This window comes from Trichomycterus rosablanca, chromosome 18 (genome assembly GCF_030014385.1).
Source record: "Trichomycterus rosablanca isolate fTriRos1 chromosome 18, fTriRos1.hap1, whole genome shotgun sequence".
Lineage (NCBI taxonomy): Eukaryota > Metazoa > Chordata > Actinopteri > Siluriformes > Trichomycteridae > Trichomycterus > Trichomycterus rosablanca.
In genome coordinates this window covers 21,162,739-21,190,641 of record NC_086005.1, presented here as the reverse complement: position 1 = coordinate 21,190,641, position 27,903 = coordinate 21,162,739, and the positions used below count along the sequence as shown (strand labels likewise).

The 27,903-nt window shown below is 40.7% G+C and overlaps 3 protein-coding genes across 6 annotated transcripts in view; all 3 read right to left on the bottom strand.

The window, feature by feature from the left end:
• The window catches only part of LOC134332666 (M-phase phosphoprotein 9), a 34,633-nt gene extending 30,073 nt beyond the window's left edge, over window positions 1-4,560 (bottom strand). For both annotated transcript variants that reach the window (XM_063014405.1, XM_063014406.1), the window contains exon 1: window positions 4,495-4,560. The gene's annotated coding sequence lies outside the window, so the exon portion shown is untranslated. The remainder of the gene's footprint in view (window positions 1-4,494) is intronic.
• Window positions 4,561-7,631: 3,071 nt separating this feature from the next.
• On the bottom strand, window positions 7,632-14,666 carry LOC134332368 (cyclin-dependent kinase 2-associated protein 1). The gene is made up of 4 exons (XM_063013995.1): window positions 14,452-14,666; window positions 8,543-8,640; window positions 8,320-8,446; window positions 7,632-8,237 (listed from the first exon to the last, which is right to left on the bottom strand). Exons 1-4 carry the CDS (start codon window positions 14,519-14,521, stop codon window positions 8,170-8,172), a joined length of 363 nt encoding a protein of 120 aa, XP_062870065.1. The 5' UTR covers window positions 14,522-14,666; the 3' UTR covers window positions 7,632-8,169.
• Window positions 14,667-17,105: 2,439 nt separating this feature from the next.
• sbno1 (strawberry notch homolog 1 (Drosophila)) overlaps window positions 17,106-27,903 on the bottom strand; it is a 31,871-nt gene continuing 21,073 nt past the window's right edge. For all 3 annotated transcript variants that reach the window (XM_063013721.1, XM_063013723.1, XM_063013722.1), the window contains 14 exons: window positions 27,613-27,785; window positions 27,359-27,490; window positions 27,140-27,275; window positions 25,508-25,620; window positions 25,355-25,426; window positions 25,178-25,277; window positions 25,020-25,094; window positions 24,769-24,915; window positions 23,443-23,537; window positions 23,254-23,340; window positions 23,008-23,145; window positions 22,063-22,139; window positions 20,378-20,571; window positions 17,106-19,680 (listed from right to left, as the gene is read on the bottom strand). In XM_063013721.1, coding sequence (XP_062869791.1) covers window positions 19,538-19,680; window positions 20,378-20,571; window positions 22,063-22,139; window positions 23,008-23,145; window positions 23,254-23,340; window positions 23,443-23,537; window positions 24,769-24,915; window positions 25,020-25,094; window positions 25,178-25,277; window positions 25,355-25,426; window positions 25,508-25,620; window positions 27,140-27,275; window positions 27,359-27,490; window positions 27,613-27,785 — 1,682 coding nt within the window. In that variant the 3' untranslated portion in view covers window positions 17,106-19,537. The remainder of the gene's footprint in view (window positions 19,681-20,377; window positions 20,572-22,062; window positions 22,140-23,007; window positions 23,146-23,253; window positions 23,341-23,442; window positions 23,538-24,768; window positions 24,916-25,019; window positions 25,095-25,177; window positions 25,278-25,354; window positions 25,427-25,507; window positions 25,621-27,139; window positions 27,276-27,358; window positions 27,491-27,612; window positions 27,786-27,903) is intronic.

Sequence of the window (27,903 nt, the reverse complement as noted above, 5' to 3'; positions counted from 1 at the left end):
TAAACTTAAAAAGAGCCTCACAGTGAAGATAAACCGGAGCAGCGCGCGCGCGCGTGTGTGTGTTTGTGCCTTTAGAAGAGACGCTTTGTTCACAGTATCGCTACAAGTGATTCATTGAGTCATGAGTTGATTCGTTTTTATGTGAAGCGTAAGTTTCTCTTCTCAGTTATCTCGCCGTGTTTACTGTTATTAATTAAATGTCGTGGTTTTAAATAAACACCAGCTACTACAGAACATTTTGTGTGACTCTCTTACATTAAAAAGCTTCATTAAAAAGCTTAATTAAACTGCTATTACCACAGATCTGTAACCGACTCAGACTCGTTCCGTCTAAGGAGCTAAAAGTTTTCTGATCCTAAAAGTTCAGCAGATGATCCTGAACTAACGAATTTGCTAATGAATAAACTTTTGCCTCTGATTGGCTCTGTAACGTTTTCTGTTCTCATCTACATCACAAGTAAGAACCGCTTACGATTTACCAAAGTGAACCAGGAGTTTATATAACGTGCTGATAGAATTGACTCAGATGTGACCGGGTTGAATTATCTTTTTAAAGTAAATATTACAATCAGCAAAATTACATCGTATGTATGATGCACAACGTTAATGATGTTATTTTAGGTCATGAAGAGCTTTCACGATGGTTTCTGTACGATGGTTGAGGAATGGTGATGTGATGGTTGGTGCTTCGTAGCTCAAAGTCTGGATCAATCCACTGAGCTGTTAACTTAACATGATCTTTATATATCACACGATCGGATCGGCTGCTTTTAGGAAATATCGGCCGATCGCCGATAGCATATTTTGATTAAAAATCGTCCGATACCGATTCGTAGCCGATCGATCGTCCCATCTCTACTGCATAGCTACACTTATAATATAACCTTAATACAGTACAGTATACTGCATAGCTATATTAATATATAACCTTAATACAGTACAGTATACTGCAAAGCTACACTTAATATATAACCTTAATACAGTACAGTATACTGCATAGCTATATTAATATATAACCTTAATACAGTTCAGTATAATGCATAGCTATATTAATATATAACCTTAATACAGTATGATATACTGCATAGCTACACTTATAATATAATCTTAATAAAGTACAGTATACTGCATAGCTACACTTAATATATAATTTTAATAAAGTACAGTATACTGCATAGCTACACGTAATATATAACCTTAATACAGTACAGTATACTGCATTGCTACACTTAATATATAATTTTAACAGTACAGTATACTGCATAGCTATATTAATATATAACCTTAATACAGTACAGTATACTGCATAGCTATATTAATATATAACCTTAATACAGTACAGTATACTGCATAGCTATATTAATATATAACCTTAATACAGTACAGTATATTGCATAGCTATATTAATATATAACCTTAATACAGTACAGTATATTGCATAGCTATATTAATATATAACCTTAATACAGTACAGTATATTGCATAGCTATATTAATATATAACCTTAATACAGTACAGTATACTGCATAGCTATATTAATATATAACCTTAATACAGTACAGTATACTGCATAGCTATATTAATATATAACCTTAATACAGTACAGTATATTGCATAGCTATATTAATATATAACCTTAATACAGTACAGTATACTGCATAGCTATATTAATATATAACCTTAATACAGTACAGTATACTGCATAGCTATATTAATATATAACCTTAATACAGTACAGTATATTGCATAGCTATATTAATATATAACCTTAATACAGTACAGTATACTGCATAGCTATATTAATATATAACCTTAATACAGTACAGTATATTGCATAGCTATATTAATATATAACCTTAATACAGCATGATATACTGCATAGCTATATTAATATATAACCTTAATACAGTACAGTATACTGCATAGCTATATTAATATATAACCTTAATACAGTACAGTATACTGCATAGCTATATTAATATATAACCTTAATACAGTACAGTATACTGCATAGCTATATTAATATATAACCTTAATACAGTACAGTATACTGCATAGCTATATTAATATATAACCTTAATACAGTACAGTATATTGCATAGCTATATTAATATATAACCTTAATACAGTACAGTATACTGCATAGCTATATTAATATATAACCTTAATACAGTACAGTATATTGCATAGCTATATTAATATATAACCTTAATACAGTACAGTATATTGCATAGCTATATTAATATATAACCTTAATACAGCATGATATACTGCATAGCTACACTTATGATATAACCTTAATACAGTACAGTAAACTGCATAGCTTCACTTAATGTATAAGCTATATTAATATATAACCTTAATACAGTACAGTATACTGCATAGCTATATTTTATGTATGATCTTAATACAGTACAGGTTTGATAATGACATGTTTTTGGATGACATGTTTATTTTTCAAAAATATAATTAAAACCAATGCTCAAATAATAAATAACTTCAGAAATTGTATATTAAGATCCTACATCACAAAACATTCGATAACCTTCAAATTATTTCTTTTCCACACACACGTTTGTTATACGCCAAATAAATTTTTTAAACACACACACACACACACACACACACACACACAAACAAACAAGGACCAAAATAAATAGCCCATACAATCAGTAACTGCTCGGCAGCAATGTTACCAACAAAACCATTACCTTCTTCCTAGCTGTCGTTACCGATGCTGAATAATCAACCCTTAATCAACCCTCAACAGATGCTGAATAATAAACCCAACCCTGCACGACAGCAGTGTTATAAATAAAGGTACAGGTTGGACATGAGATTCTCTTGTGATGAAGCGTTCAAAAAGAGATGTTATATCCAGTTTATGCAGAATGTTTCTGGTGCAATTGCAATACAGTTAGGTGTGACAATATATTTTGGATCATAAGTGCTTTTAAATTGCAGTCTAATCTCAAAAGAATGCTGATTGCGGATTGTGGATGCAACACCCTGTGAAGAACTTAGCAACCTTTAGGTTATTTTAAGCCTCTAATAACAGCCATAACATTAAAACCACCTCCTTGTTTCTACACTCACTATCCATTTTATCAGCTCCAATTACCATATAGAAGAACTTTGTAGTTTTACAATTACTGACTGTAGTCCATCTGTTTCTCTGCATGCTTTGTTAGCCCCCTTTCATGCTGTTCTTCAATGGTCAGGACCCCCACAGAACCACTACAGAGCAGGTATTATTTAGGTAGTGGATCATTCTCAGCACTGAAGTGACACTGACATGGCATTGTGGTGGTGTGTTAGTGTGTGTTGTGCTGGTATGAGTGGATCAGACACAGCAATGCTGATGGAGTTTTTAAAACACCTCACTGTCACTGCTGGGCTGAGAATAGCGCCCCGTGGGCAGCGTCCTGTGACCACTGATGAAGGTCTAGAAGATGACCAACTCAAAGAGCAGCAATAGATGAGCGATCGTCTCTGACTTTACATCTACAAGGTGGACCAACTAGGTAGGAGTGTCTAATAGAGTGGACACAATATTTAAAAGCTCCAGCAGCGCTGCTGTGTCTGATCCACTCATACCAGCACAACACACACTAACACACCACCACCATGTCAGTGTCACTGCAGTGCTGAGAATGATCCACCACCCAAATAATACCTGCTCTGTGGTGGTCCTGGGAGAGTCCTGACCATTGTCGAACAGGGTGAAAGCAGGTTAAAAAAGTATGTAGAGAAACAGATGGACTACAGTCAGTAATTGTAGAACTACAAAGTGCTTCTATATGGTAAGTGGGGCTGATAAAATGGACAGGGAGTGTAGAAACAAGGAGGTGGTTTTAATGTTATGGCTGATCTGTGTATATATATATATACAAACCTGACAACATAATATGAACTGAAATTTGTCTGCCTTTGATAAGAGAACACTGTTCCATGTACATTGTAATGGGGCAGCCAAACTAGAACTAGAACTAAAGAACTTAGCTGTAGTAATCCATTCATTCTATAATTTACAAGTTATATCTGTTAAAAAAAATGAACTGGCCTTGTAAATCAACCATTCCTACATTCATTCCTTCACCCACATAACAAGCATATACTGTATATGCTTAACACTTGCGTTGGCGTTTGAACGATAAACAAGTGCAAAAGCGCAAAAGGCCGAACCCCAAATCGGACCTCAGTAAATAAAACGCGCACTAAGTACGACATAGTAGACACGGTTGGATCACCGAGTAGTAGGGCGCTTAAATAGAACACAGAAGTCAATTTGGGATACAGCCCACATATGCTAACTAACGAACGAATTTCCTGTTGGCTAACGTTCCCAGCTAACGCTAGCTAACCGCTACTGTTATGAGCGCTGCAGGTATACCAGCCTTTACATAACCCGTGCCACCACTGTACTACTACATGCCAAAGCACACGCTGCTGTACTTCCCGCATTAATGCGGTAAAAATGAAAGAATTACTCACCTATTCACTTGTAGCATCACTTCACTCATCTTTTCGGGTCGCGTTTACGCCACTCCGCAACACAACCTTCAATCACCGCCCATCAACGGTACAATGCGGCGCGCCGAGCTATTGGTCGAAAGCTTTACGAAAAGGAGCGTTTTGATTGGTCAGGACAAGATTCTTTCTCCTGTTGAGCTTTGTGATTGGTGTAAAAGACCTCTTTCAGCACGTTTAAGAGCACAACAGTGGTTCTGATTGGTGGCGTTTATGTAAACTTGTGGCTTTTCAACCACATAGATGTTTTGATACTGTGTATAAGTAGTAGTCATTTCATGGACTCGGGTTAATCTGAGTCACTCAGTAATGTGATCCGGTTCACTTGAATCACTTGTACTGACATCTTGATTGTGATTGATTTACTGCATGAAAATGCATCCAAATATCACTTGTCTTGCATGCACTCATCTTCTGTAAATAAATCCTTCTCTCTTAATTCTCTTGGCACCTCACACTTCTCTTGTCAGTGACAAGTGGAATCTTGATCATGGGGGATAGGGACAAGGAGGGGGTAAGGGGGGTTAACTCACCTACCAATCAGATGGGTATATTAATGAGTCAAGGGTTCAAGAGGGATGGTCAACAACAAATTGCCATGGTAACTTCACCCAGTCAGGCAGCCACAGTGGCACCAAAACAAACAGTCAATATATTACCATGGGGGAAGGGCTATGATACTCCTTAAGTGGTACTTCAGTGTCTCCAATTAACCTGACTGCATGTTTTTGGACTGTGGGAGGAAACCGGAGCTCCCGGAGGAAACCCACGCAGACACGGGGAGAACATGCAAACTCCAGACAGAAAGAACCCGGACCGCCCTGCCTGGGGATCAAACCCAGGACCTTCTTGCTGTGCTACCCTACCTACCTCCTTGCATCCAAATAAATCCACCTTTCTTAACAAAAGGCTTTTCTTTGTGCAATTGATCAATTACAAACTTCAGTCCAGCAAATTTTAAGGTGCCGATTTTAATGCAGGGACTACATTCAGTCTCATGGCAAAGTAAAGCTTGTTAGACTGTGGACAGTGACACCTATCCTACAGCAGGTTCTAATTCATGAAACACCTGTTTATTTTGTTTTTTGGATAATATCTGCCAGTCTGGACAAATTGTTCCACAGCATAATGTGATAGTTTTCTGACCTTGGCAATACAACTACTCCTCCATATGCTTTGAACTTATGGGAATTTTTTTTACAGATGATCTTGGGGCTTGAGGTTGTCTAGGCATGGCTCTAAGTGACCTTTAAAAAAGGAATCCTCTTTTTAATATCTTGATTAAAACAGGGTTTTGTAGACTTTCCCATTGCAGTAAAACTAACCCTGTTTATATGGGCACAGGCTCTGTTAGGTTGATTCCAATTAATAGCAAGTATCAGCAGGCATGCGGGAAGATGTTTTAAATGGGGGGGCGCTGCCAATTAAATCTGAAAGTCTGATGTAAATGCACACACACACACACACATCAGGACTGAAGTAAATAGCCCAAACCATCAATAACTGCTTGGCAGCAATGTTACCAACAAAACCATTAACTTCTTCCTAGCTGCCGGTACAGATGCTGAATAATCAAACTGCACTGCAACAGTGTTATCAATACTCTCGTGTCCAGCCTGCACAGAAGTTATATCCAGTTTGTGCAGAATGAAGGGCTGTGTCTCAGTCCATGCACAAAATCCTATAAAGTGGTGCTCAAAATAGTAGCCTTAACTTCACAGTTTTAGAAAGGAATGTCTAATGGTTATGGTTATGTATTCACATAATTTTTGCCATATACTCTATTTATAGGAAGCCACAGGAGGCTTTGAGCCCACAAATGTTGCTGCCAACTGGTAACTTAGATAAGGAATACATAATAATAAAGGATTTCCCCCTTTATCTCCCAGATCTTGCACGATCACTGGTCTGATCAAGGATAGCTGTATCAGCAGACAGGTCCTCAGACACGTGTCCAGTCTGTGGCTGCTTCGTGTTACTTGCCAGTGATAAGTTCCCACAAAGAGTCGTATCCCACCCCCCATCCCACCATACACTTGCACAGGCACCCGGGTCAGTCCCGGACATCATTTATTGCAGCAGCAGCAGGAACAGACCCTGCCTGATCTACTCTATTTCAAGGCCAGTTCTGTTTCATTCACTACTTGACCCTTGTCAGGGTTACGGCAGGGCAGTTTTTACTAGGAAACACTGGGTGAAAGGCAGGAATACCATGGACCCAACCCACTTTAGACATAGCCAATCATGTACACACCTGGCCTGCTGATAGCACCACTGATATTCGAACCCGAATCTCAGCTGTGGTGGGCTAGCATAATAGAACTCGTCACCCAAGCTCTTTAAGCCCATTGTTTTTGGCATAATTGCTAGAGCTTTGACAGATTGGTTGGATACTGCGGATAAACAATAACTTCCAAATTGTGAAACTGTCCCTCTGACTGAGCTCTGGACTTTGACTCAGCCATTATAACAATTTGAGCCATTATAACAGTGTATTCTTGTTGGAAGGTGAATCCCAGTTCAGTTCTTGCAGACTAAAACCATTTTAATAACACCTTCACAACCTCTCTCAACACTTTAATCACTCTCTCAATCCAAAAATACAAATCAACCTTGGCCGCTCAGGTGGCACAGCGGTAAAAACACACGCTGGAACCAGAGCTGGGATCTCGAATACACCGTATCGAATCTCAGCTCTGCCTGCCGGCTGAGCGGCTACACGAACAACGTTTGGCCTGTTGTTCAGAAATGGGCGGGACTAAGCCGGTCTCTCTCCCATGACTGGTGCAATTATGACTCGTCTCTGCTGGCTGATTGGTGGCGTCTGCACAGAGATGAGAAAAGAGTGCTCTCAGGGTGTGTCTCTCCGTACACAACGCTGAGCTGCACTGCACTCGTCAAAGTGTAGGTGATGAGATGCATACGTCATGCTGCCCACGTGTCGGAGGGGACGTGGGTTAGCTTTGTTCTCCTCAATCAGAGCGGGGATCAGCATTGGTGGATAGGAAGTATGACGCAGTCGGGCAATTGAACGTGAAAATGCATAAAATGCATTAAAAAAAATACACATCAAGCCACAATAAGATCTCATAGACAACAAATGTCATGTTTATTGATCTTTTTACAAAATTTCAAAAAGTGACCTTTTATACAGTTAAATACATTTTATTACACAAGGTAATAAATAAAGAAAAAATCAGATAACGTAACAGATTCATCCTCATTTTAACCCCAACTGAAAAGAAAAACAAGGACCAATCACTCGATCCCAAAACTCAATCAAATTTAAGAGGACATCCCTACTGAAAACCTGTAAAAGCCATGCACGTTCAAACTCTGCTCCGACCCCCAATTGCATGCAGTTAGCTTGTTTGTTCGTATGTTACAAAAAAATACATACATAATAAGACAAATAAATCCATAAATGGCACCAAACAAACCTGTTTTGCTGCAATCATTACAGAGAGGATCGATTCTCTGAATGACGTTGCAAGACCCCTGACCCATGCGTTAATTACAATACTCAAAGAATAAAATTTGATTGTTTTATCCCCCCATAATGGGAAAGCCATGCAGCACCCTTCTGTAAAAGTAGTAAAAGAATTGTTCTGCTGTTTGGCGAGAGGCAGGATTTAGTGACTAAGATCGAGCGTTTCTTTCAGTCTCTGCCAGGCATTCTCGTACCAGTCCTCTTGCATGAATGATTCCTTCAGAACAAAATACAGAGTAAAGATAGTGTGTAGAAAAAAATCAAAGTGAATAAAACATGTATCGTTATGATTAAAATACCTCTTTTGAGTCGTTCCATGGCACTTTTACTTCCAGCGTAAGTTGGTCTTATTTCTTTTCCGAGCTCTTCGATGATTGCTAGAAGTTCTGCATATTTGCTCTGAGGAGCTTGGATTCCATTGGGCCCCTGTAGATAAAATAAATCATCATCAATGCTTTATTTTATTCTCTGTATCATGTAAAATCAAAGAGAAGTGCAGTGTACAGAAGTGAATCAGTTTACCTGGGAGAATCCAAAAGACGGCAGCCCAAAGTCATTTATAATCGGCTTATATGACTGAATTGTCGAGATGCTGGATGATGGAGAGGGAAGGTTTCCAGCTATGACGGACATAAAATGCATGTTGTTTTCATTTCCACAGACACTTTACATTGTATAGCATGAATATAAATCAATACAAACCAACAAACTAATACAAATCCATTTATTAACATGTTTTATATCTTACTGTTACTGAGTACTTCTAATAACAATGTAACTAAATGAATTATAATTAATATATAAGTGCTCGGGTGGCACAGCAGTGAATTACACTATCCTACAAGCGCTGTAGTCCAGGGCTCAAATCCCCAGCATGATATTGGTCGGCTGAGTGCCACCTCCTTGTTTCTACACTCACTGTCCATTTTATCAGCTCCACTTACCATATAGGAGCACTTTGTAGTTCTACAATTACTGACTGTAGTCCATCTGTTTCTCTACATACCTTTTTAGCCTGCCTTCACCCTGTTCTTCAGTAGTCAGGACCCCCACAGGACCACCACAGAGCAGGTATTATTTGGGTGGTGGATCATTCTCAGCACTGCAGTGACACTGACATGGTGGTGGTGTGTTAGTGTGTGTTGTGCTGGTATGAGTGGATAAGACACAGCAATGCTGATGGAGTTTTTAAACACCTCACTGTCACTGCTGGACTGAGAATAGTCCACCAACCAAAAATATCCAGCCAACAGCGCCCCATGGGCAGCATCCAGTGACCACTGATGAAGGTCCAGAAGATGACCAACTCAAACAGCAGCAATAGATGAGCGATCGTCTCTGACTTTACATCTACAAGGTGGACCAACTAGGCAGGAGTGTCTAATAGAGTGGACAGTGAGAGGACACAGTATTTAAAAACTCCAGCAGCTCTGCTGTGTCTGATCCACTCATACCAGCACAACACACACTAACACACCACCACCATGTCATTGTCACTGCAGTGCTGAGAATGATCCATGATCTAAATAATACCTGCTCTGTGGGGGTCCTGACCATTGAAGAACAGGGTGAAAGGGTGTAACAAAGCATGCAGAGAAACAGATGGACTACAGTCAGTAATTGTAGATCTACAAAGTGCTCCTATGTGGGAAGTGGAGCTGATAAAATGGACAGTGAGTGTAGAAACAAGGAGGTGGATTTAATGTTATGGATGATCAGTGTATATATATATATTTATATATATTTATATATATATATACAGTGTATCACAAAAGTGAGTACACCCCTCACATTTCTGCAGATATTTAAGTATATCTTTTCATGGGACAACACTGACAAAATGACACTTTGACACAATGAAAAGTAGTCTGTGTGCAGCTTATATAACAGTGTAAATTTATTCTTCCCTCAAAATGACTCAATATACAGCCATTAATGTCTAAACCACCGGCAACAAAAGTGAGTACACCCCTTGGTGAAAGTTCCTGAAGTGTCAATATTTTGTGTGGCCACCATTATTTCCCAGAACTGCCTTAACTCTCCTGGGCATGGAGTTTACCAGAGCTTCACAGGTTGCCACTGAAATGCTTTTCCACTCCTCCATGACGACATCACGGAGCTGGCGGATATTCGAGACTTTGCGCTCCTCCACCTTCCGCTTGAGGATGCCCCAAAGATGTTCTATTGGGTTTAGGTCTGGAGACATGCTTGGCCAGTCCATCACCTTTACTCTCAGCCTCTTCAATAAAGCAGTGGTCGTCTTAGAGGTGTGTTTGGGGTCATTATCATGCTGGAACACTGCCCTGCGACCCAGTTTCCGGAGGGGGGGTTCATGCTCTGCTTCAGTATTTCACAGTACATATTGGAGTTAATGTGTCCCTCAATGAAATGTAACTCCCCAACACCTGCTGCACTCATGCAGCCCCAGACCATGGCATTCCCACCACCATGCTTGACTGTAGGCATGACACACTTATCTTTGTACTCCTCACCTGATTGCCGCCACACATGCTTGAGACCATCTGAACCAAACAAATTAATCTTGGTCTCATCAGACCATAGGACATGGTTCCAGTAATCCATGTCCTTTGTTGACATGTCTTCAGCAAACTGTTTGTGGGCTTTCTTGTGTAGAGACTTCAGAAGAGGCTTCCTTCTGGGGTGACAGCCATGCAGACCAATTTGATGTAGTGTGCGGCGTATGGTCTGAGCACTGACAGGCTGACCCCCCACCTTTTCAATCTCTGCAGCAATGCTGACAGCACTCCTGCGCCTATCTTTCAAAGACAGCAGTTGGATGTGACGCTGAGCACGTGCACTCAGCTTCTTTGGACGACCAACGCGAGGTCTGTTCTGAGTGGACCCTGCTCTTTTAAAACGCTGGATGATTTTGGCCACTGTGCTGCAGCTCAGTTTCAGGGTGTTGGCAATCTTCTTGTAGCCTTGGCCATCTTCATGTAGCACAACAATTCGTCTTTTAAGATCCTCAGAGAGTTCTTTGCCATGAGGTGCCATGTTGGAACTTTCAGTGACCAGTATGAGAGAGTGTGAGAGCTGTACTACTAAATTGAACACACCTGCTCCCTATGCACACCTGAGACCTAGTAACACTAACAAATCACATGACATTTTGGAGGGAAAATGACAAGCAGTGCTCAATTTGGACATTTAGGGGTGTAGTCGCTTAGGGGTGTACTCACTTTTGTTGCCGGTGGTTTAGACATTAATGGCTGTATATTGAGTTATTTTGAGGGAAGAATAAATTTACACTGTTATATAAGCTGCACACAGACTACTTTTCATTGTGTCAAAGTGTCATTTTGTCAGTGTTGTCCCATGAAAAGATATACTTAAATATCTGCAGAAATGTGAGGGGTGTACTCACTTCTGTGATACACTGTATATATATATATATATATATACAGTGTATCACAAAAGTGAGTACACCCCTCACATTTCTGCAGATATTTAAGTATATCTTTTCATGGGACAACACTGACAAAATGACACTTTGACACAATGAAAAGTAGTCTGTGTGCAGCTTATATAACAGTGTAAATTTGTTCTTCCCTCAAAATAACTCAATATACAGCCATTAATGTCTAAACCACCGGCAACAAAAGTGAGTACACCCCTTAGTGAAAGTTCCTGAAGTGTCAATATTTTGTGTGGCCACCATTATTTCCCAGAACTGCCTTAACTCTCCTGGGCATGGAGTTTACCAGAGCTTCACAGGTTGCCACTGGAATGCTTTTCCACTCCTCCATCACGACATCACTGAGCTGGCGGATATTCGAGACTTTGCGCTCCTCCACCTTCCGCTTGAGGATGCCCCAAAGATGTTCTATTGGGTTTAGGTCTGGAGACATGCTTGGCCAGTCCATCACCTTTACCCTCAGCCTCTTCAATAAAGCAGTGGTCGTCTTAGAGGTGTGTTTGGGGTCATTATCATTCTGGAACACTGCCCTGCGACCCAGTTTCCGGAGGGAGGGGATCATGCTCTGCTTCAGTATTTCACAGTACATATTGGAGTTCATGTGTCCCTCAATGAAATGTAACTCCCCAACACCTGCTGCACTCATGCAGCCCCAGACCATGGCATTCCCACCACCATGCTTGACTGTAGGCATGACACACTTATCTTTGTACTCCTCACCTGATTGCCGCCACACATGCTTGAGACCATCTGAACCAAACAAATTAATCTTGGTCTCATCAGACCATAGGACATGGTTCCAGTAATCCATGTCCTTTGTTGACATGTCTTCAGCAAACTGTTTGCGGGCTTTCTTGTGTAGAGACTTCAGAAGAGGCTTCCTTCTGGGGTGACAGCCATGCAGACCAATTTGTGTGCGGCGTATGGTCTGAGCACTGACAGGCTGACCCCCCACCTTGTCAATCTCTGCAGCAATGCTGACAGCACTCCTGTGCCTATCTTTCAAAGACAGCAGTTGGATGTGACGCTGAGCACGTGCACTCAGCTTCTTTGGACGACCAACGCGAGGTCTGTTCTGAATGGACCCTGCTCTTTTAAAACGCTGGATGATCTTGGCCACTGTGCTGCAGCTCAGTTTCAGGGTGTTGGCAATCTTCTTGTAGCCTTGGCCATCTTCATGTAGCGCAACAATTCGTCTTTTAAGATCCTCAGAGAGTTCTTTGCCATGAGGTGCCATGTTGGAACTTTCAGTGACCAGTATGAGAGAGTGTGAGAGCTGTACTACTAAATTGAACACACCTGCTCCCTATGCACACCTGAGACCTAGTAACACTAACGAGTCACATGACATTTTGGAGGGAAAATGACAAGCAGTGCTCAATTTGGACATTTAGTGGTGTAGTCTCTTAGGGGTGTACTCACTTTTGTTGCCGGTGGTTTAGACATTAATGGCTGTATATTGAGTTATTTGAGGGAAGAATAAATTTACACTGTTATATAAGCTGCACACAGACTACTTTTCATTGTGTCAAAGTGTCATTTTGTCAGTGTTGTCCCATGAAAAGATATACTTAAATATCTGCAGAAATGTGAGGGGTGTACTCACTTTTGTGATACATTGTATATATATTACTGACAAATGACAATCTATGTACAAATAATTATACATCTCGCTAAATTTATTATATAATCATCTTAGGGAATCGAATGAATTGATGTATTTAATTCATAAATTAACGATTAGCAGTAAATAAATGTAATTTACGCCACTGGTGTTGCATTTAGAAATGGTTCATATTATGAGCGCCTGTTCTCAGTGGCAGGGTTATAAACAGGAAAAGATCCTCACTTTTACCAGATAATGTGAACAGACTCATTTTAAATAACTGACTGAAAGCTGGGTAGCTGTTAACAACTCTCTCTATATATAGGCATTGGCTGGCTTTCTAAAAATAATTTAGATTGAATAATTTTATCATAATTTTATGAATGTTTTATTGGTAAATATGTTCTTGCAATAAAAATGTGCCTAACTGTTCAAATTGTGCTTAATTCTTAGTTTGCGATACATTTGGTTCTTTAATTGCGATTAATCTCGATTAAAAAATGTATTTGCGTGACAGCCCTAATACATACAGTATATATTTACTGTTAATTATTTTGACAATCTATGTACAACTAATTATATATCTTGCTAAATGTATTATCTAATAATTTTAGGGATTTTAATGAATTGATTTATTTTATTTATAAATTAACGATTAGCAGTAAATAAATGTAATTTATTATACTGTTGAGTAACAACAATTATAATAAAATAATAGTTATTAATACTGTTATTAGATAAAATAACCCAAATTAATACTGTTAGTGTGTTCATTTTTATTTGAATACTGCTACTAATATTAATAACAATAGTAGTAAAAGTAAAATAATAACGATATTATAATGTGTTTTATATTTGTATTATTATTAGCAGTGTATTAGTATGACTAGGTAGCTGCAGTACCGCGGACGGACTCTAGGTGTCTCCAGAGAGCGCCGCAGACAGAGCGGGTGTGAATGCGATCAATCAGCGCTCTGCTGGAGAGAGAGAGAGAGAGAGAGAGAAAGAGAGAGAGAGAGAGACTGTGTGTATTATGGAGGAAACGGAACGGCGCTGATCTTAGCGGCTAAAAGGATACCTTTTTATTACAACACAGCGGCCTTCACCCAAACCCGGTCGGCCATCTAATGACACGGATACTCGAAGCGGGAGCGATCTAACCACCATCCGCAAGCATTTTCAGCCCGACAGCGCGGAAGCCTCTTTTTTCAGTGGTAATAATGGCGGATGTGAATTAGCCTAGCGCTCAGGATCTGACCCTTTAGCTATCTGACTGGACAAAAACTCCACACACGCTTTTTTCCCCAGGTATCCCTTTGTAACGCCAAATTTTTTACACTCGACGTTCCTCAACAAACAAAAGACATTTTCGCACAAATTTTCGCTCACCTTGGTTCCCAGAAGTTCCCGGAATGTGCTGGTGGGGGTTTGGTTTGTAAGACATTCCTAAAGACATCATAAATTAGAGAAATAAAAATGTCCCTAAATTGAGCGAAGCGTCCGTCTCACAGTCACTTTTTGTTTACAGCAGAGAGAAGCAGCACCGGCAAATATGGCCGTCACTTCTATTGACACCCACAATACAATCTCCATCATTATAGAATTATAGTCAACTGTGAATTTACAGCAAAATCCCCGATTAAAGTCAAGAATCAGGAGGAGCTCCGTCACCTCCCTTTATTCCTCCTATCATGAGCAAACTTTTAATCAGACTGAGCACATTATTAACTTTTAACTTTGTCATTAAAAAGTCTTTAAGGAGAACTTTAATCAGTCATTAAAATCAGCAACCTGACGGATCACAGAACTAAAACTAGTTTATTCTGCATTTTAATGATTTTTAAAACGTTCCTGCTACCAAATATTATTCCAAAACTTATTGATCCCAAAGAGGGAAATTCAAGAAACTTGAACCCAGGACCCTCAGAGCCTCAGATGAAAAGTCAGATGCTGTCCCAACTGAGTTATCCAGACACCCTGGAGATATATATATATATATATATTACTGATAAATGACTTTTTATTTACTTTTAATTATTTTGACAATCTATGTACAAATAATTATATATCTTGCTAAATGATCTAATTATCTAATGATTTTATGGATTTGAATTAATTGATTTATTTGACTTATAAATTAACGATGAGCAGAAATGTGGTAAATAAATGTGATTTATTATACTGTTGAGCAACAACAATTATAATAAAATAATACTGTTATTAATGTTATCATGAGCAAACTTTTAATCAGACTGAGCACATTATTAACGTTGAACTTTAGTCATTAAAATCAGCAACCTGACGGATCACAGAACTAAAACTAGTTTATTCTGCATTTTAATGATTTTTAAAACATTCCTACTGCCAAATATTATTCCAAACTTAAAAAAATTGCCTAAGCATACATATCAGACTTATTATTTTTAAATGAGCTTTTTCCCCCTTACAGCCTGCTTCCAACAGGTTATTTAATATCAATATATCAGCCATAACATTAAAACCACCTCCTTGCTCCACTTATCGTATAGAAGCACTTTGTAGTTCATGTTTCTCTACATACTTTTTTTAACCTGCTTTCACCCTGTTCTTCAGTGGTCAGAACCCTCACAGGACCACTACAGAGCAGGTATTATTTAGGTGGTGGATCATTCTCAGCACTGCAGTGACCTTGACATGGTGGTGGTGTGTTAGTGTGTGTTGTGCTGGCATGAGTGGATCAGACACAGCAGCGCTGCTGGAGTTTTTAAATACCGTGTCCAGATTATTAGACACTCCTTCCTAGTTGGTCTAACCTCATCTATTGCTGCTGTTTGAGTTGGTCATCTTCTAGACCTTCATCAGTGGTCACAGGACGCTGCTCACGGGGCGCAGTTGGCTGGTGGACTATTTTAAGTCCAGCAGTGACAGTGAGATGTTTAAAAAGAACGACAAAGTGCTTCTATATGGTAAGCGGAGCTGATAAATGGACAGTTTATTCATAGATCACTTTTTTTTTACTATACTACAAATCATAGGTTCTGATCAAATCTTATCAAATATACATTAATATCCCATCAGGACAGAAATGTTCCGATATATGAATCTGACGATCAATCAAAGTAACTGTGTTGATTGACTTTTTCCACCTTTAGCTAACCCCCTTTGGCTTAAGAGTCTGTTACTGTATACCATTCACACCAGACATCAACAAAGCTAAATTTCTGTCTGGACCCACAAGAAGACACAATTGTATTCAAATCAGTTTAGCAACAAATCTTAGTAATAAACTTATTACTCATCTTCCGGCTCTCAGACATCAACTTACAACTCCAGGATCCTGCCGAGTTTAGCTTTTCTTCAACCACATTCTGGTGGATCCTCCTGGGATTTATGAAGACTTCAGAGATACAAGCCTTTTCTGCTGTGTCCATGTCCAAGCAATATCAGTAGCTTCTCATATATCCATCAGCGACAATACGTGAGAAACTGTCTAGTCACCCCCTAGTGTGAACCTACTAGGGTTAAGCATTCAGGCCTGCACCATTCTCGTAGTGTACATTACATAACATGAAGCATTACTGAATAAAATGCTGTTACTTGTCATATACATGTATGTGTACACATGTACAATACGATAAAATACTTTTTAAGGTCCTTGCTCAAGGGCCCAACAATGTCTGCCTGGCAGAGCCTGGATTCAGCAGGTTTTGCTGCAGTGAGTGGACACAGTATTTAAAAACTCCAGCAGCGCTGCTGTGTCTGATCCACTCATACCAGCACAACACACACTAACACACCACCACCATATCGGTGTCACTGCAGTGCTGAGAATGATCCACCACCCAAATAATACCTGCTCTGTGATGGTCCTGACCATTGAACAGCATGAAAGGGGGCTAACAAAACATGCAGAGAAACAGATGGACTACAGTCAGTAATTGTAGAACTACAAAGTGCTTCTATATGGTAAGCGGAGCTGATAAAATGGAGTGTTGTCCTGTTATATGAAAGTTTGTACATTCCTCTGTTTTTAGCAACCAACCTAAAAAAAAAGAAAACAACAGTTCAAGATTACCACAAGATTTATTGGTCATATGCAAGAGGTAGAGATCTTGCACTCAGTTCTACATTTAAAGGATTTTTGTAGATTTTTGTACTGTACAATAGATCAGTCAGTAGTGCAACCCGTGCAAGGATGAAATAACATCGTCTCTAAACTGTGAACATCTATAGCATAAGCAAAACTTCAGATATACACGGACATTGTAATAAATGAACCTAGCATTTCCACCTGTTGAACAGCAAACAAGAAAAAGAAAAAGCCTCAAGTCTATCGAATCGAGTCCATTAAACATTTGCAATGGTGAAAATTAAAAACAAGAGACCGGACAGCTGTAATTAAAAGACGGACAATGTCGATGTGGTTCTCTGAAGGACATTCCAGTTCAAAACTGAGCCATGTTCAATCTGCAAGCTCATCCTTCTTTAAATACACACAGAAACTAAGCAGCAAAATGACCAGACGTCTTTCTTAAAACACAAAATATAAAGCCAATTAACTATTAAACCATGCAGTATCACAGTTCTTTATACTACAGACGTCCAAAAGTCTGTATGGGATAGGACTATACTGTTTATATCGCACATTACTGAACAAGCACTTTCCCTAGGAGAGCACTGCTCGATAAAGATAGTCTATTTTTTTTTTTACATCACGTTTGCATCAGAGCTTTTTACTAAATTTGACTGCTGCAAAAAATTGTCATGGAGCAAATTTTTGTAGACGACTCCAACTTGGACAAGTTACCGCATTTCCGTTTTACTTATTAGGTAAAAATGGAAGTTTTTTTATTTATGTATTTTATAAATTTGACATTAAAGCTACAGTAAATATCTCTGGTTAAGGTTATAACTTCTAAAGGAAAAAAAAAAAACTATAGTGCCAGCAGTGTCAGCACCCATCACATGTCCAGATTCATCTTTAAATCGAGTGACGCCAATACAGAAACAATCATGCAATCTGACCGTACATCGATTTAACATCGTAGGCATTTTAGATGATTAATGACAGTCCAAGAAGCCCTTATTCTGAGAACTGAGAGCTTGGTATACAGCTGTTTATTTGGAACGTTTATCTTAAGCTTCAACAGAACATTTCAGAAGATTTCGTTTGAAATTAGCATATACACTGATTAGCCATAACATTTAAACCACCTCGTTTCTACACTCGCTGTCCATTTTATCAGCTCCACTTACCATATAGAAGCACTTTGTAGTTCTACAACTACTGACTGTAGTCCATCTGTTTCTCTGCATGCTTTGTTAGCCCCCTTTCATGCTGTTCTTCAATGGTCAGGACCTCCACAGGACCACTACAGAGTAGGTATTATTTGGGTGGTGGGTCATTCTCAGCACTGCAGTGACACTGGCCTGGTGGTGGTGTGTTAGTGTGTGTTGTGCTGGTAGTTTTAAAACACCTCACTGTCACTGCTGGACTGAGAATAGTCCACTAACCAAAAATATCCAGCCAACAGCGCCCCGTGGGCAGCGTCCTGTGACCACTGATGAAGGTCTAGAAGATGACTGACTCAAACAGCATCAATAGATGAGGTGGAACCAAAAGGTATGTAGAGAACTACAAAGTGCTTCTATATGGTAAGTGGAGCTGATAAAATAGACAGTGAGTGTAGAAACAAGGAGGTGGTTTTTATGTTACGGCTGATTAGTGTATAAACAAAAGCGGTCATCTGCCTTACCGCTGGGTTGTGTCCAAGTCAGCAACAATTTCCCCAGTGCCGGAAGTTGGCAATTAAGGCTTATGTCATATGATTTAAATGCAGCATTACAGTGCAGAAACAGACCTAGGATTTTATCAAGCAGTGAACCAGACACCACTGAACAACGTATCCTAAACTGACAAAATATTTGCAATGAACTCGAAGCTAAACAGGTCACCTACAACCTCATCCATCAGCATCTGTAGTCCAGCTTCAAAACGACTACAAAGTGAGTACTGATGCCCAAAAAAAAAATGCTTCTGTGTGCTTTGAGTGGACGGGGCTTCTCAAACACGAGGCGAAGCATGCACGTTTGGAGAGATGTAACACTGATGTAAAGCTGAACCCCTGAGCGCCAACCTGCGCCAGAAAAGAAAGGAAAAAAACACCACATAGCTTTCTGGCCAAGCTTTAAACAATATGTTATTAGTGGTGAGCGCAGGCAGATAGGCTTACGATAGAAAGCCTTGAAAAAAAAAAAATATGAAAAAAAACAAACAAACATATACACGAGCAGCCTGAACTATCATTTTCCTTGTCCCAATGCATCCTCACAGCTCTGCCTGAAACCCAGTAGGCTTTCCAGTGTCCAGTCAGTAGTCCAGCGTGCCTCTTCAAGCGAGAGCGTTATTCCTCGCAGCGTGTCAGCAAGGAGGGGGAGGCCGGTTCGGGATGCAGTCCTGGGGTCCCTGTGTTTGCTCTGGGCTGAGCAGGTCTCGCTATGTGTTGACCGAGTGGCTGATGCTCTGTGGGTGCAGCTGCTGCCACATCTGTTGCTGTTGCACAGCCAGCTGCTGCGACTGATCTGACGAGGACAGGATGTTGGTGAGGGGAGCCACACAGTTCGCTGGAATGATTAGGCCTGGAAGACGACGACAAAAAAAAACAATATTAAGGACTGGTCTTGCTTAAAGATGTGGTCATTTGTCTATTTTATGCTTCCTCTCCATTGGTGCTGACCCCCATCCCGATTGAGAAGAGCGAGGGTGTCAGTGAGGCGACAGTGCTGTGAGGCGACAGTGCTACCCCATCAGGCCAAATGTGCTGTAATTTAGTCAATAAATGGTCGTCATTTGGAAATGTAAGAAAATAAAAACTAAACACTAACTAACGATGGCTGACACTGACCTTTTAACACCATGTCTGCCCTTTGGCCATGTTCATGGCAGGAAAGGTTGTGATATGTCCTTTATTCGCACTTCTGTTGTATTTATCTGAGGTTATGTCTGTCCATTATGTGTGTTGCTTTAGTTTTGTTATCGACAAGAATTTTACTGTCAGTGTTTTGCTTTTAAATTGTTGAATAGTTCCTTTATGGTCTTTGATGTTAGGATGTTAGGACGACAGGTCTCTCGTAGTCACAAAAACTACATTAAAGAAGTTTAAGTGACATTTTACACACCAGCATTAATTAAACAGCAGCTTAACAGTGTGTATCTGGTTAAGGGATTCACCATTGTGCAGCTTGCGCGTTAGCATGATAAACTGGTTCTTTGTGGTCGAGATGAAGTACCATGACTGAATGGAATGTGTACATTGAGGTGATTCTCTACACTCACCTACTATTCGTTGTCCGTCCTCAGTCCTTAAACGGACAATCTGCATCTTCATGTTGCTCCCGCTGACGGAAGCCAAGACGCCTTCTACTTTGGTCCACACGCTGAGAACAGAGCCACACAGGACGTAGTATGTCCGGCACCGCAACCCTATCTCACACTGCAGCCCTACTGAAGCTTTCTTACAGTTGCCACGCCTGCAAGGAAATTGTAAACAAGGTATGGTATGAGGTAAAGAAAACAGCATTTCTGTTTATGAAAACATTCACAAGGAAAACAATTGCTTTTATATAAATCAGAACCATAAAAACTACTGGTTTCTGACTTTAAAGTACATAATATGACATCCCACTCCAAAATCTTTTGGAATGCCTGGTTGGCAGAGACTTATAATTCTATCTTATTAAATGTTTTGGAGTGTGCAAACCAGGTGCCTGACCTTATGACTACTCTTTCCACAAGCAGTTAACATTATGCCTAGTTCACACTACATGACTTTTGCCCTGATTTTCGCTCGGCGACTGGTCGGCGCTAGATTTGCCGGCTCGGGAGCAACTCGGCGTTCGCTCGGCGATCAAAACTCGGCTCTCAATCGCTATGTGTGAACTACCCAACAACCCGATCCGACTGGCTCGAGATTTCTAGCATGTCAGATATCTGGATCTGAGTTGCACAACTGGCAATGAGTGCTATGCCGAACAGCCAATGAGAACGCAAGATACGGGGTGAGGGGAAACGCAGGGGAGGAGTGTGGCTGTACAGGGGGCTTAATACAGTTTATATCATAATACACCGGCACACACACAAGTTTTACAGTATTTCTGACCTGATCGTTCTCTACAAAACATCAACGCTGCATTGCAAAAAATATTTATTAACCTCAAACTCACTACAGAGCAATCCAAGCAAAATCCACTAAGATTCATTTGTTTTTTGTCTTTGTTTTTACTGGCACAAACTTTGATCGCTCGCTACTTGTTCACGTGCATTTTTGGACGTGGTATCATTAAACCATTCGTCACTTCTCGTGTTTGTATTTGCGACAAAACGATGTCTGGGAGACCAGAGAAGCTCGCCTGCGATTCCAGTTGGTGATAGATCGTGTAGTGTGAAACCCACTATCACCGATCAGTCGTGTAGTGTGAAATATACACCGACTGAAAAGACTCCCGAGTGCAAGAGATTCAGTTGTGTAGTGTGAACTGTACAGCGACCCAGTGTTTATTGGCATCAAGTGGGAAACCTCTGTGCAAGATACTGCAGCTGCTCCACTTCAAACTTGTCTGGAGCCTATCCCAGCTTTTAAGTGGGTGCAAGGCACACAGTAACACTCTGGACGGGGCGCCAGTCCATCGCAGGGCGCACACACACCCACTCACCTATAGGGCAATTCAGTGTCTCCAATTAACCTGACTGCATGTTTTCCTGTGGGAGGAAACCGGAGCGCTCCTGGAGTAAACCCACGCTGACTCAGGAAGAACATGAAAACTCCGCACAGAGAGGACCCGGACCGCCCTGCCTGGGGATCGAACCCAGGGCATTCTTGCTGTGAGGCGACAATGCTACCCACCGAGCCACACTTAATTGTATTTAATTAGACTTTAATGCAAAAACTGGAATGATGGATTAAAAAAGCATTGATAAGCTGAAGTAAAATAAGAATAAAGCTTGAAAAGAATAACACCTACCAATAAGCATGAGAGCACACCTCCGCTGAAGATCTATACTGATCAGTCCAGCACTGCTTGGCATCATCGGAAAGAACCTATTTGTTAGACAAAAACTGTTGTGAATGTACAGATCATTTATAAAATGCCAAATCACCGATCAGCCATAACATTAAAACCACCTCCTGGTTACTACACACATTGTTCATTTTATCAGCTCCACTTACCATATAGAAGCACTTTGTAGTTCTACAATTACTGACTGTAGTCCATCTGTTTCTCTGCATGTCTTGTTACCACCTTTCATGCTGTTCTTCAATGGTCAGGACCACTACAGAGCAGGTATTATTTGGGTGGTGGGTCATTCTCAGCACTGCAGTAACACTGACCTGGTGGCGGTGTGTTAGTGTGTGTTGTGCTGGTATGAATGTATAAGACACCGCAATGCTGATGGAGTTTTTAAACACCTCACTGTCACTGCTGGACTGAGAATAGTCCACCAACCAAAAACATCCAGCCAACAGCGCCCCGTGGGCAGCGTCCTGTGACCACTGATGAAGGTCTACAAGATGACCAACTCACACAGCAGCAATAGATGAGCGATCGTCTCTGACTTTACATTTACAAGGTGGACCAACTAAGTAGGAGTGTCTAATAGAGTGGACAGTGATTGGACACGGTATTTAAAAACTGCAGCACACACACTAACACACCACCACCATGTCAGTGTCACTGCAGTGCTGAGAATGATCCACCACCCAAATAATACCTGCTCTGTGGTGGTCCTGACCATTGAAGAACAGGGTGAAAGGGGGCTAACAAAGCATGCAGAGAAACAGATGGACTACAGTCAGTAATTGTAGAGCTACAAAATGCTCCTATATGGTAAGTGGAGCTGATAAAATGAACAGTGAGTGTAGAAACAAGGAGGTGGTTTTAAGGTAACAGTTGGCTGGGAGAAATAACCTTTTTGCATCTCTTCCGAATGTCTACGTATGTCTCCAGTTTGAGCTGTTTTCCTGTATTTGGTCTGTACACCATGAAGAGTCTCTTTTTAGTGTTGACCTCCTTGACCAAGATGGCTATTTTCTTGTTATTCCGTATCTGATAACAGAAAATCAAAACAGCACAGATAAAAACACTTAGTTTACTTCAGTGCAGATGGTATTTATTACTATTTGCGTTAGGAATTAGATCAAATGATGTGTTTACCTGCACATAGAAGCCGTCGTCTGGGCCGTTCTGATCTGCCCACACATGCGTGGCATCTTCCCAAGACATTCCCCTTTCTACACTCACCTGAAGGACCAAACAGCACTCTGTTACTTCAAACTACTAATAAATTTAATAGCATGTATGGCTCATCACAGGACAGGTTGATAAAGTATGCAGTTTACATACCGTATAAAGCTCAACATGTCCTGATGTGGAGTACCCTGGTGTCAAAAACTTCTTCACGTTCATCTTTTTAACTTTCTCATCTCCAGAGCCCAAATCTGCAAGGTAAACAAAATACACAATAAAATAAAAGCACAAAATGCTGGCACGTTTATCTTGCCCTTAAAACCCTTAAGGGTGTGCAGGTAAAACTTGCTAATCAGGAATCTAATCGGACACTATATCTTAATGATTTCACATTTTAACTACATCTCGTGTTGTTTTACCCCGAGGTTAAAGACTGCACGTCGAGACTGCTGTGCCAACAATGCTGCTCCTGCTAGATGTGACGGTAACCTGGTTTGTTTGCACCAAAAATGTCAAGAACTCACGACGGACTTTATCACAGACAAATAATGAAGAACCCCCAAGAAGGATGGGTGTCCCTGCTGAGTCTGGTTCCTCTCAAGGTTTCTTCCTGTAATTTTAACAAAGATTTTCCTTCCCACTGTTGCCCTGGGCTTGCTCAACAGGGGTTTTTGGTCTGTAGGTCCAGGATTGTTGCTTTGAGACAATGTCCATTGTAAAAAGCGCTATGCAAATAAAATTGACTTGACTATATGATCAAAAGTATGTGTACACCTGATCATAGGCTTATTAGACAGTCCATTCCAAAACCATAACAATTAACAGAGTTCCCCCATGCCACTATAACAGACTCCACTCCTTTGCAAAGGCTTTCCAAACCATTTTAATGTGTGTCTGAAACTTAAATCTCACAAATGCTCCTTTAACTGAATGGGCACAAATTCCCACAGAGTTGGATGAGAAGCCTAGCTCAATCAGAATGTTCCTGTTCAACCCAAAAGCTGCTAAAACAGAAGGAGCCAACCCCGAACCACTGCCACAAAGTTGGAGGCACTTCATTTACTGTCAATTAATTATTTACCTGTTTATTCTAACTAGTTATTGCAAAGACTTGACTCTGGGGCAATGGAAAAATGCCATGTGTTCCAGATTACCCAATTGCAAAAGGACGGGTGTGAAGAGAAGCACAAGAAGCGATGCACCCATTGTGCACAGTCCCCACTATACCAGGCTCAGAAAGTTCAGTGCTTGGCTTGAGTGGTGCGGTAAAACATTTTTCTCCTGTTTCACTTTTAAACTTGTGTTATAGCTCGGGGTTCTGAGAAATTGTGAGAATCAGATTTTAAGGAGGTGGTTTTAATGTTATGTTATAATGGTATGCAAAGTAAGCAAGGTGTTTTCAAAGTAAGAATTACTACTACACAACCATTTTCCTGCACAGACAAAAAAAAAAATATCAGAACCATCAGGATCCATTCTTACCTAAAATTCCCATGTCGTATCTGCCATTCCTTTTGGCATTCTGAATGACAGCATTTAAGGTGTCTGAGAAATACTGGAAGAGGGCATTCTGCTGCTGGACCTCCATACCAAGAATTCGATTCAGGAATTTTCCAATATTGTTGTAATCTTAGGAAGAAAAGTACAGCAGAAGTAGTGAGACAAACAACCATTTTAGGTGCAACAGAGTAAATTGTGCTTGTGATAAAAAAAAAGATTTAAATGATATACACCTTTATCTAGAGAGAGAACACCAGACCTATCCTCCACATTAATCAATCCCACCCCAATTAAACCACTCCGGATTTCTGTGAATGGAAGATAGAAAGATTTAGATTCGGCTCTTTTAGATTGCAGTTTTTAAAAGTGATGCCTGTCGTGCGTCACTTGCCTTTAAAGAAATCACCTTGGAAGCCGGATGGTGGGTTGACCAAGGGAGAATCCAAATTGACAATGGACTTCATAACAATCTCGAGAGCATTTCGGCCATACTACAAAAGAAGAACGTGTTAGTCCGAGTTAAGACCCAAGAGAAGTCTGAAGGTTCAACGAGTGCACACAAACGTACCTTGTTGTCAAAGTTGAACCGGCTGAGGTCTCTCGTTTCTGTGGCTCTTCGGTCACCGTGAGTAAGAGCACCCTGTTACAATCACACATACGCATGTAAGTTGGATCAAATGACCTTTTATTAACATGACTCTTGCGATAAAACAATACTTACCAAGCTCTCTAGTCGTTTGGCGACAATGGAGGCAAATCTTTGTTCTCCAGCAAGTTCAGAGATGAGGAAGACGTACTCGGGGGCAGTGACCTGGTTCGATCTGTGTGTTCTACCTACAGACATAGTGAGAAATGGGTTAAGTGAAGGGTTAAGAGTAAAAAGAAGAGTTCAGCTAATAAACTGCACACAAGTTTACCAAAGAGCACTTTGTAAAAGCTTTTTTCTAAATCTAAATGACTTCCCACCAACTAGTTATATGTATTTTTATGAGTTCTACATACTCAGCGGATCATTCATCTTTATCTTACACTGTTTTGAACATTCAATGGTTATTATTCACAGCAAAAAGGGCAGGTAATTTTTTTAATTCAGTTTTTTATGTTGTTGTTTCTATATGCATTTTCTCCCCCTTTTCGTGCGTCCAATTGCCCGATTGCGTCACGCTTCCACCAATGCCGATCCACGCTCTGATTGAGGAGAACGAAGCTAATTCACACCCCCTCAGACACGTCTGCAGCATCCGTATGCATTTTGTCACCTACACTTTGACAAGTGCAATGTGGATCAGCATTGTGTACGGAGAGACACACCCTGATAGCACTCTTTTCCCTCATCTCTGTGCAGGCACCATCAATCAGCCAGCATGGCGTAATTGCATCAATTATGAGGAAGCCTGGTCTGGCTTACCCACCCTATGAACAACAGCCAATTGTTGTTCATGTGGCCACCCAGCTCTGGATGGCAGAGCTGAGACTCGATACAATGTATTCGAAATCCCAACTCTGGTGCGCTAGCGTGTTTTACCACTGCGCCACCTGAGCGGCCTATTTTGGCTTGGTTAAAATGTTTTTCCCATATTTTTTGGTATTCGGTCAGTATATGTTTTTTAGAAATGGGTATTTGGCAAACATCACAGAGTGGGGTAATCTCCCCTGTTACAAGATACGAGTGTCTTAAATGTGTGTCCCCGCCGCTCAGGTGGCACAGTGGTCAAAACACACGCTGGAACACCAGAGCTGGGATCTCGAATACATCGTATCGAGTCTCGGCTCTGCCTGCCGGCTGGGCTGAGCAGCCACATTAACGATTGGCCTGTTGTTCAGATAGGGGTGCGATATTAAAAGCCAGATAGGGACTCTCTCATAACTGACGCAACTATGGCCTCTGCTGGCTGATTGATGGCGCCTGCACAGAGACGGAAAAAGAGTGCCGTCAGGGTGTGTCTCTCCGTACACAGTGCTGATCCGCATTGCACTTGTCAAAGTGTAGGTGACAAAAAGCATACGGCTGCTGCCCACGTGTCAGAGGGGGCGTGGGTTAGCTTCAATCTCCTCAATCAGAGCGGGGATCGACATTGCTGGAGAGGAAGCATGACGCAATCGGGCAAAGGGACGCGCTAAAAAGGGGAGAAAATTGCATAAAACAAAAAAATAAAAATAAGTGTGTGTGTCCAATGCAGCATCTGGTGATCAATACGTTTCTCTGGTTGTATTGTAACTTTGGTGAAAATGACGGGACATATTTCATGATGTACAGACATTATTTTCACCACATATTTTTAGAAGCATTAACAAATACTAATGAACTATATTTAGTAGTCCTTAGGCAAAAATAAATTTGTAGAGCACTAACCGAACTGCTGAATAGCTCTGTCTGCACTCCAGGGCAGCTCTAAAGTCATGTGTACCCTTCTCCTCTGGTTCTTCACTCGACGGTCTGCTTGAAGTGATATACCAGAGCTGGCTGCCTCAGAGATTATGGAAATATTCTAAAATAACAAATACAAATTAAATACATTTATAATTACAGGGGGAAAAGGCAAGATGTATTTAAATAACAGGTTTAACATACCTTCTCTCCATCCATGAATCTCTGCTTTTCGGTGAGGTTCAGGATTTCTACAGGAACGTCCAGTTCTGATCTGGATTCGTAGGAGATACTGCCATCGTCGTTACTCACCACTCTGCCCTTGCGCCCGGTCATCTAACCACACGAGTTGCGCGAATTACATAAAATGAAAGAGAAAGACACAACAGTATGAATCTCAAATATGCACCGAAGTTTACTAACTGCAAACATTAGTAATAATGGTTTAGGAGAACCACCTCTGCTACGTTTTCAGGACCGCCTAGCTCATCAATGAGTTCATCCAGTGTGTTAGGAGGCAGATCCTGAGCCAGTTTCTCTAACTGCTCCAGCAGAACCCTCTTCATCTGCTGGGCATCTTCTACTGCATCGTTACTGGTCACACAGCTACTCTCTTCAGGCTGACTTTTAGCTGTTATAAGATGTGTATAAGTTCAAGTTAAGTGTCTTAATCGCCTAGGTTTTAAATCCGAGTGCAGAGAAAGCAGATAAGGAGCAGTTACACATTAAAGAAACAAATATAACCACCA

Excerpts from the sequence above, each read along its gene's own strand:
- LOC134332368 (XM_063013995.1), bottom strand. The coding sequence starts at position 14,521 with ATGATGTCTTTAGGAATGTCTTACAAACCAAACCCCCACCAGCACATT. Across the intron at positions 8,641-14,451 it reads GGGAACTTCTGGGAACCAAG|CTGGAAACCTTCCCTCTCCA; the intron begins GTGAGCGAAAAT and ends TGTCCGTCATAG. Across the intron at positions 8,447-8,542 it reads CGTCTTTTGGATTCTCCCAG|GGGCCCAATGGAATCCAAGC; the intron begins GTAAACTGATTC and ends TTTTATCTACAG.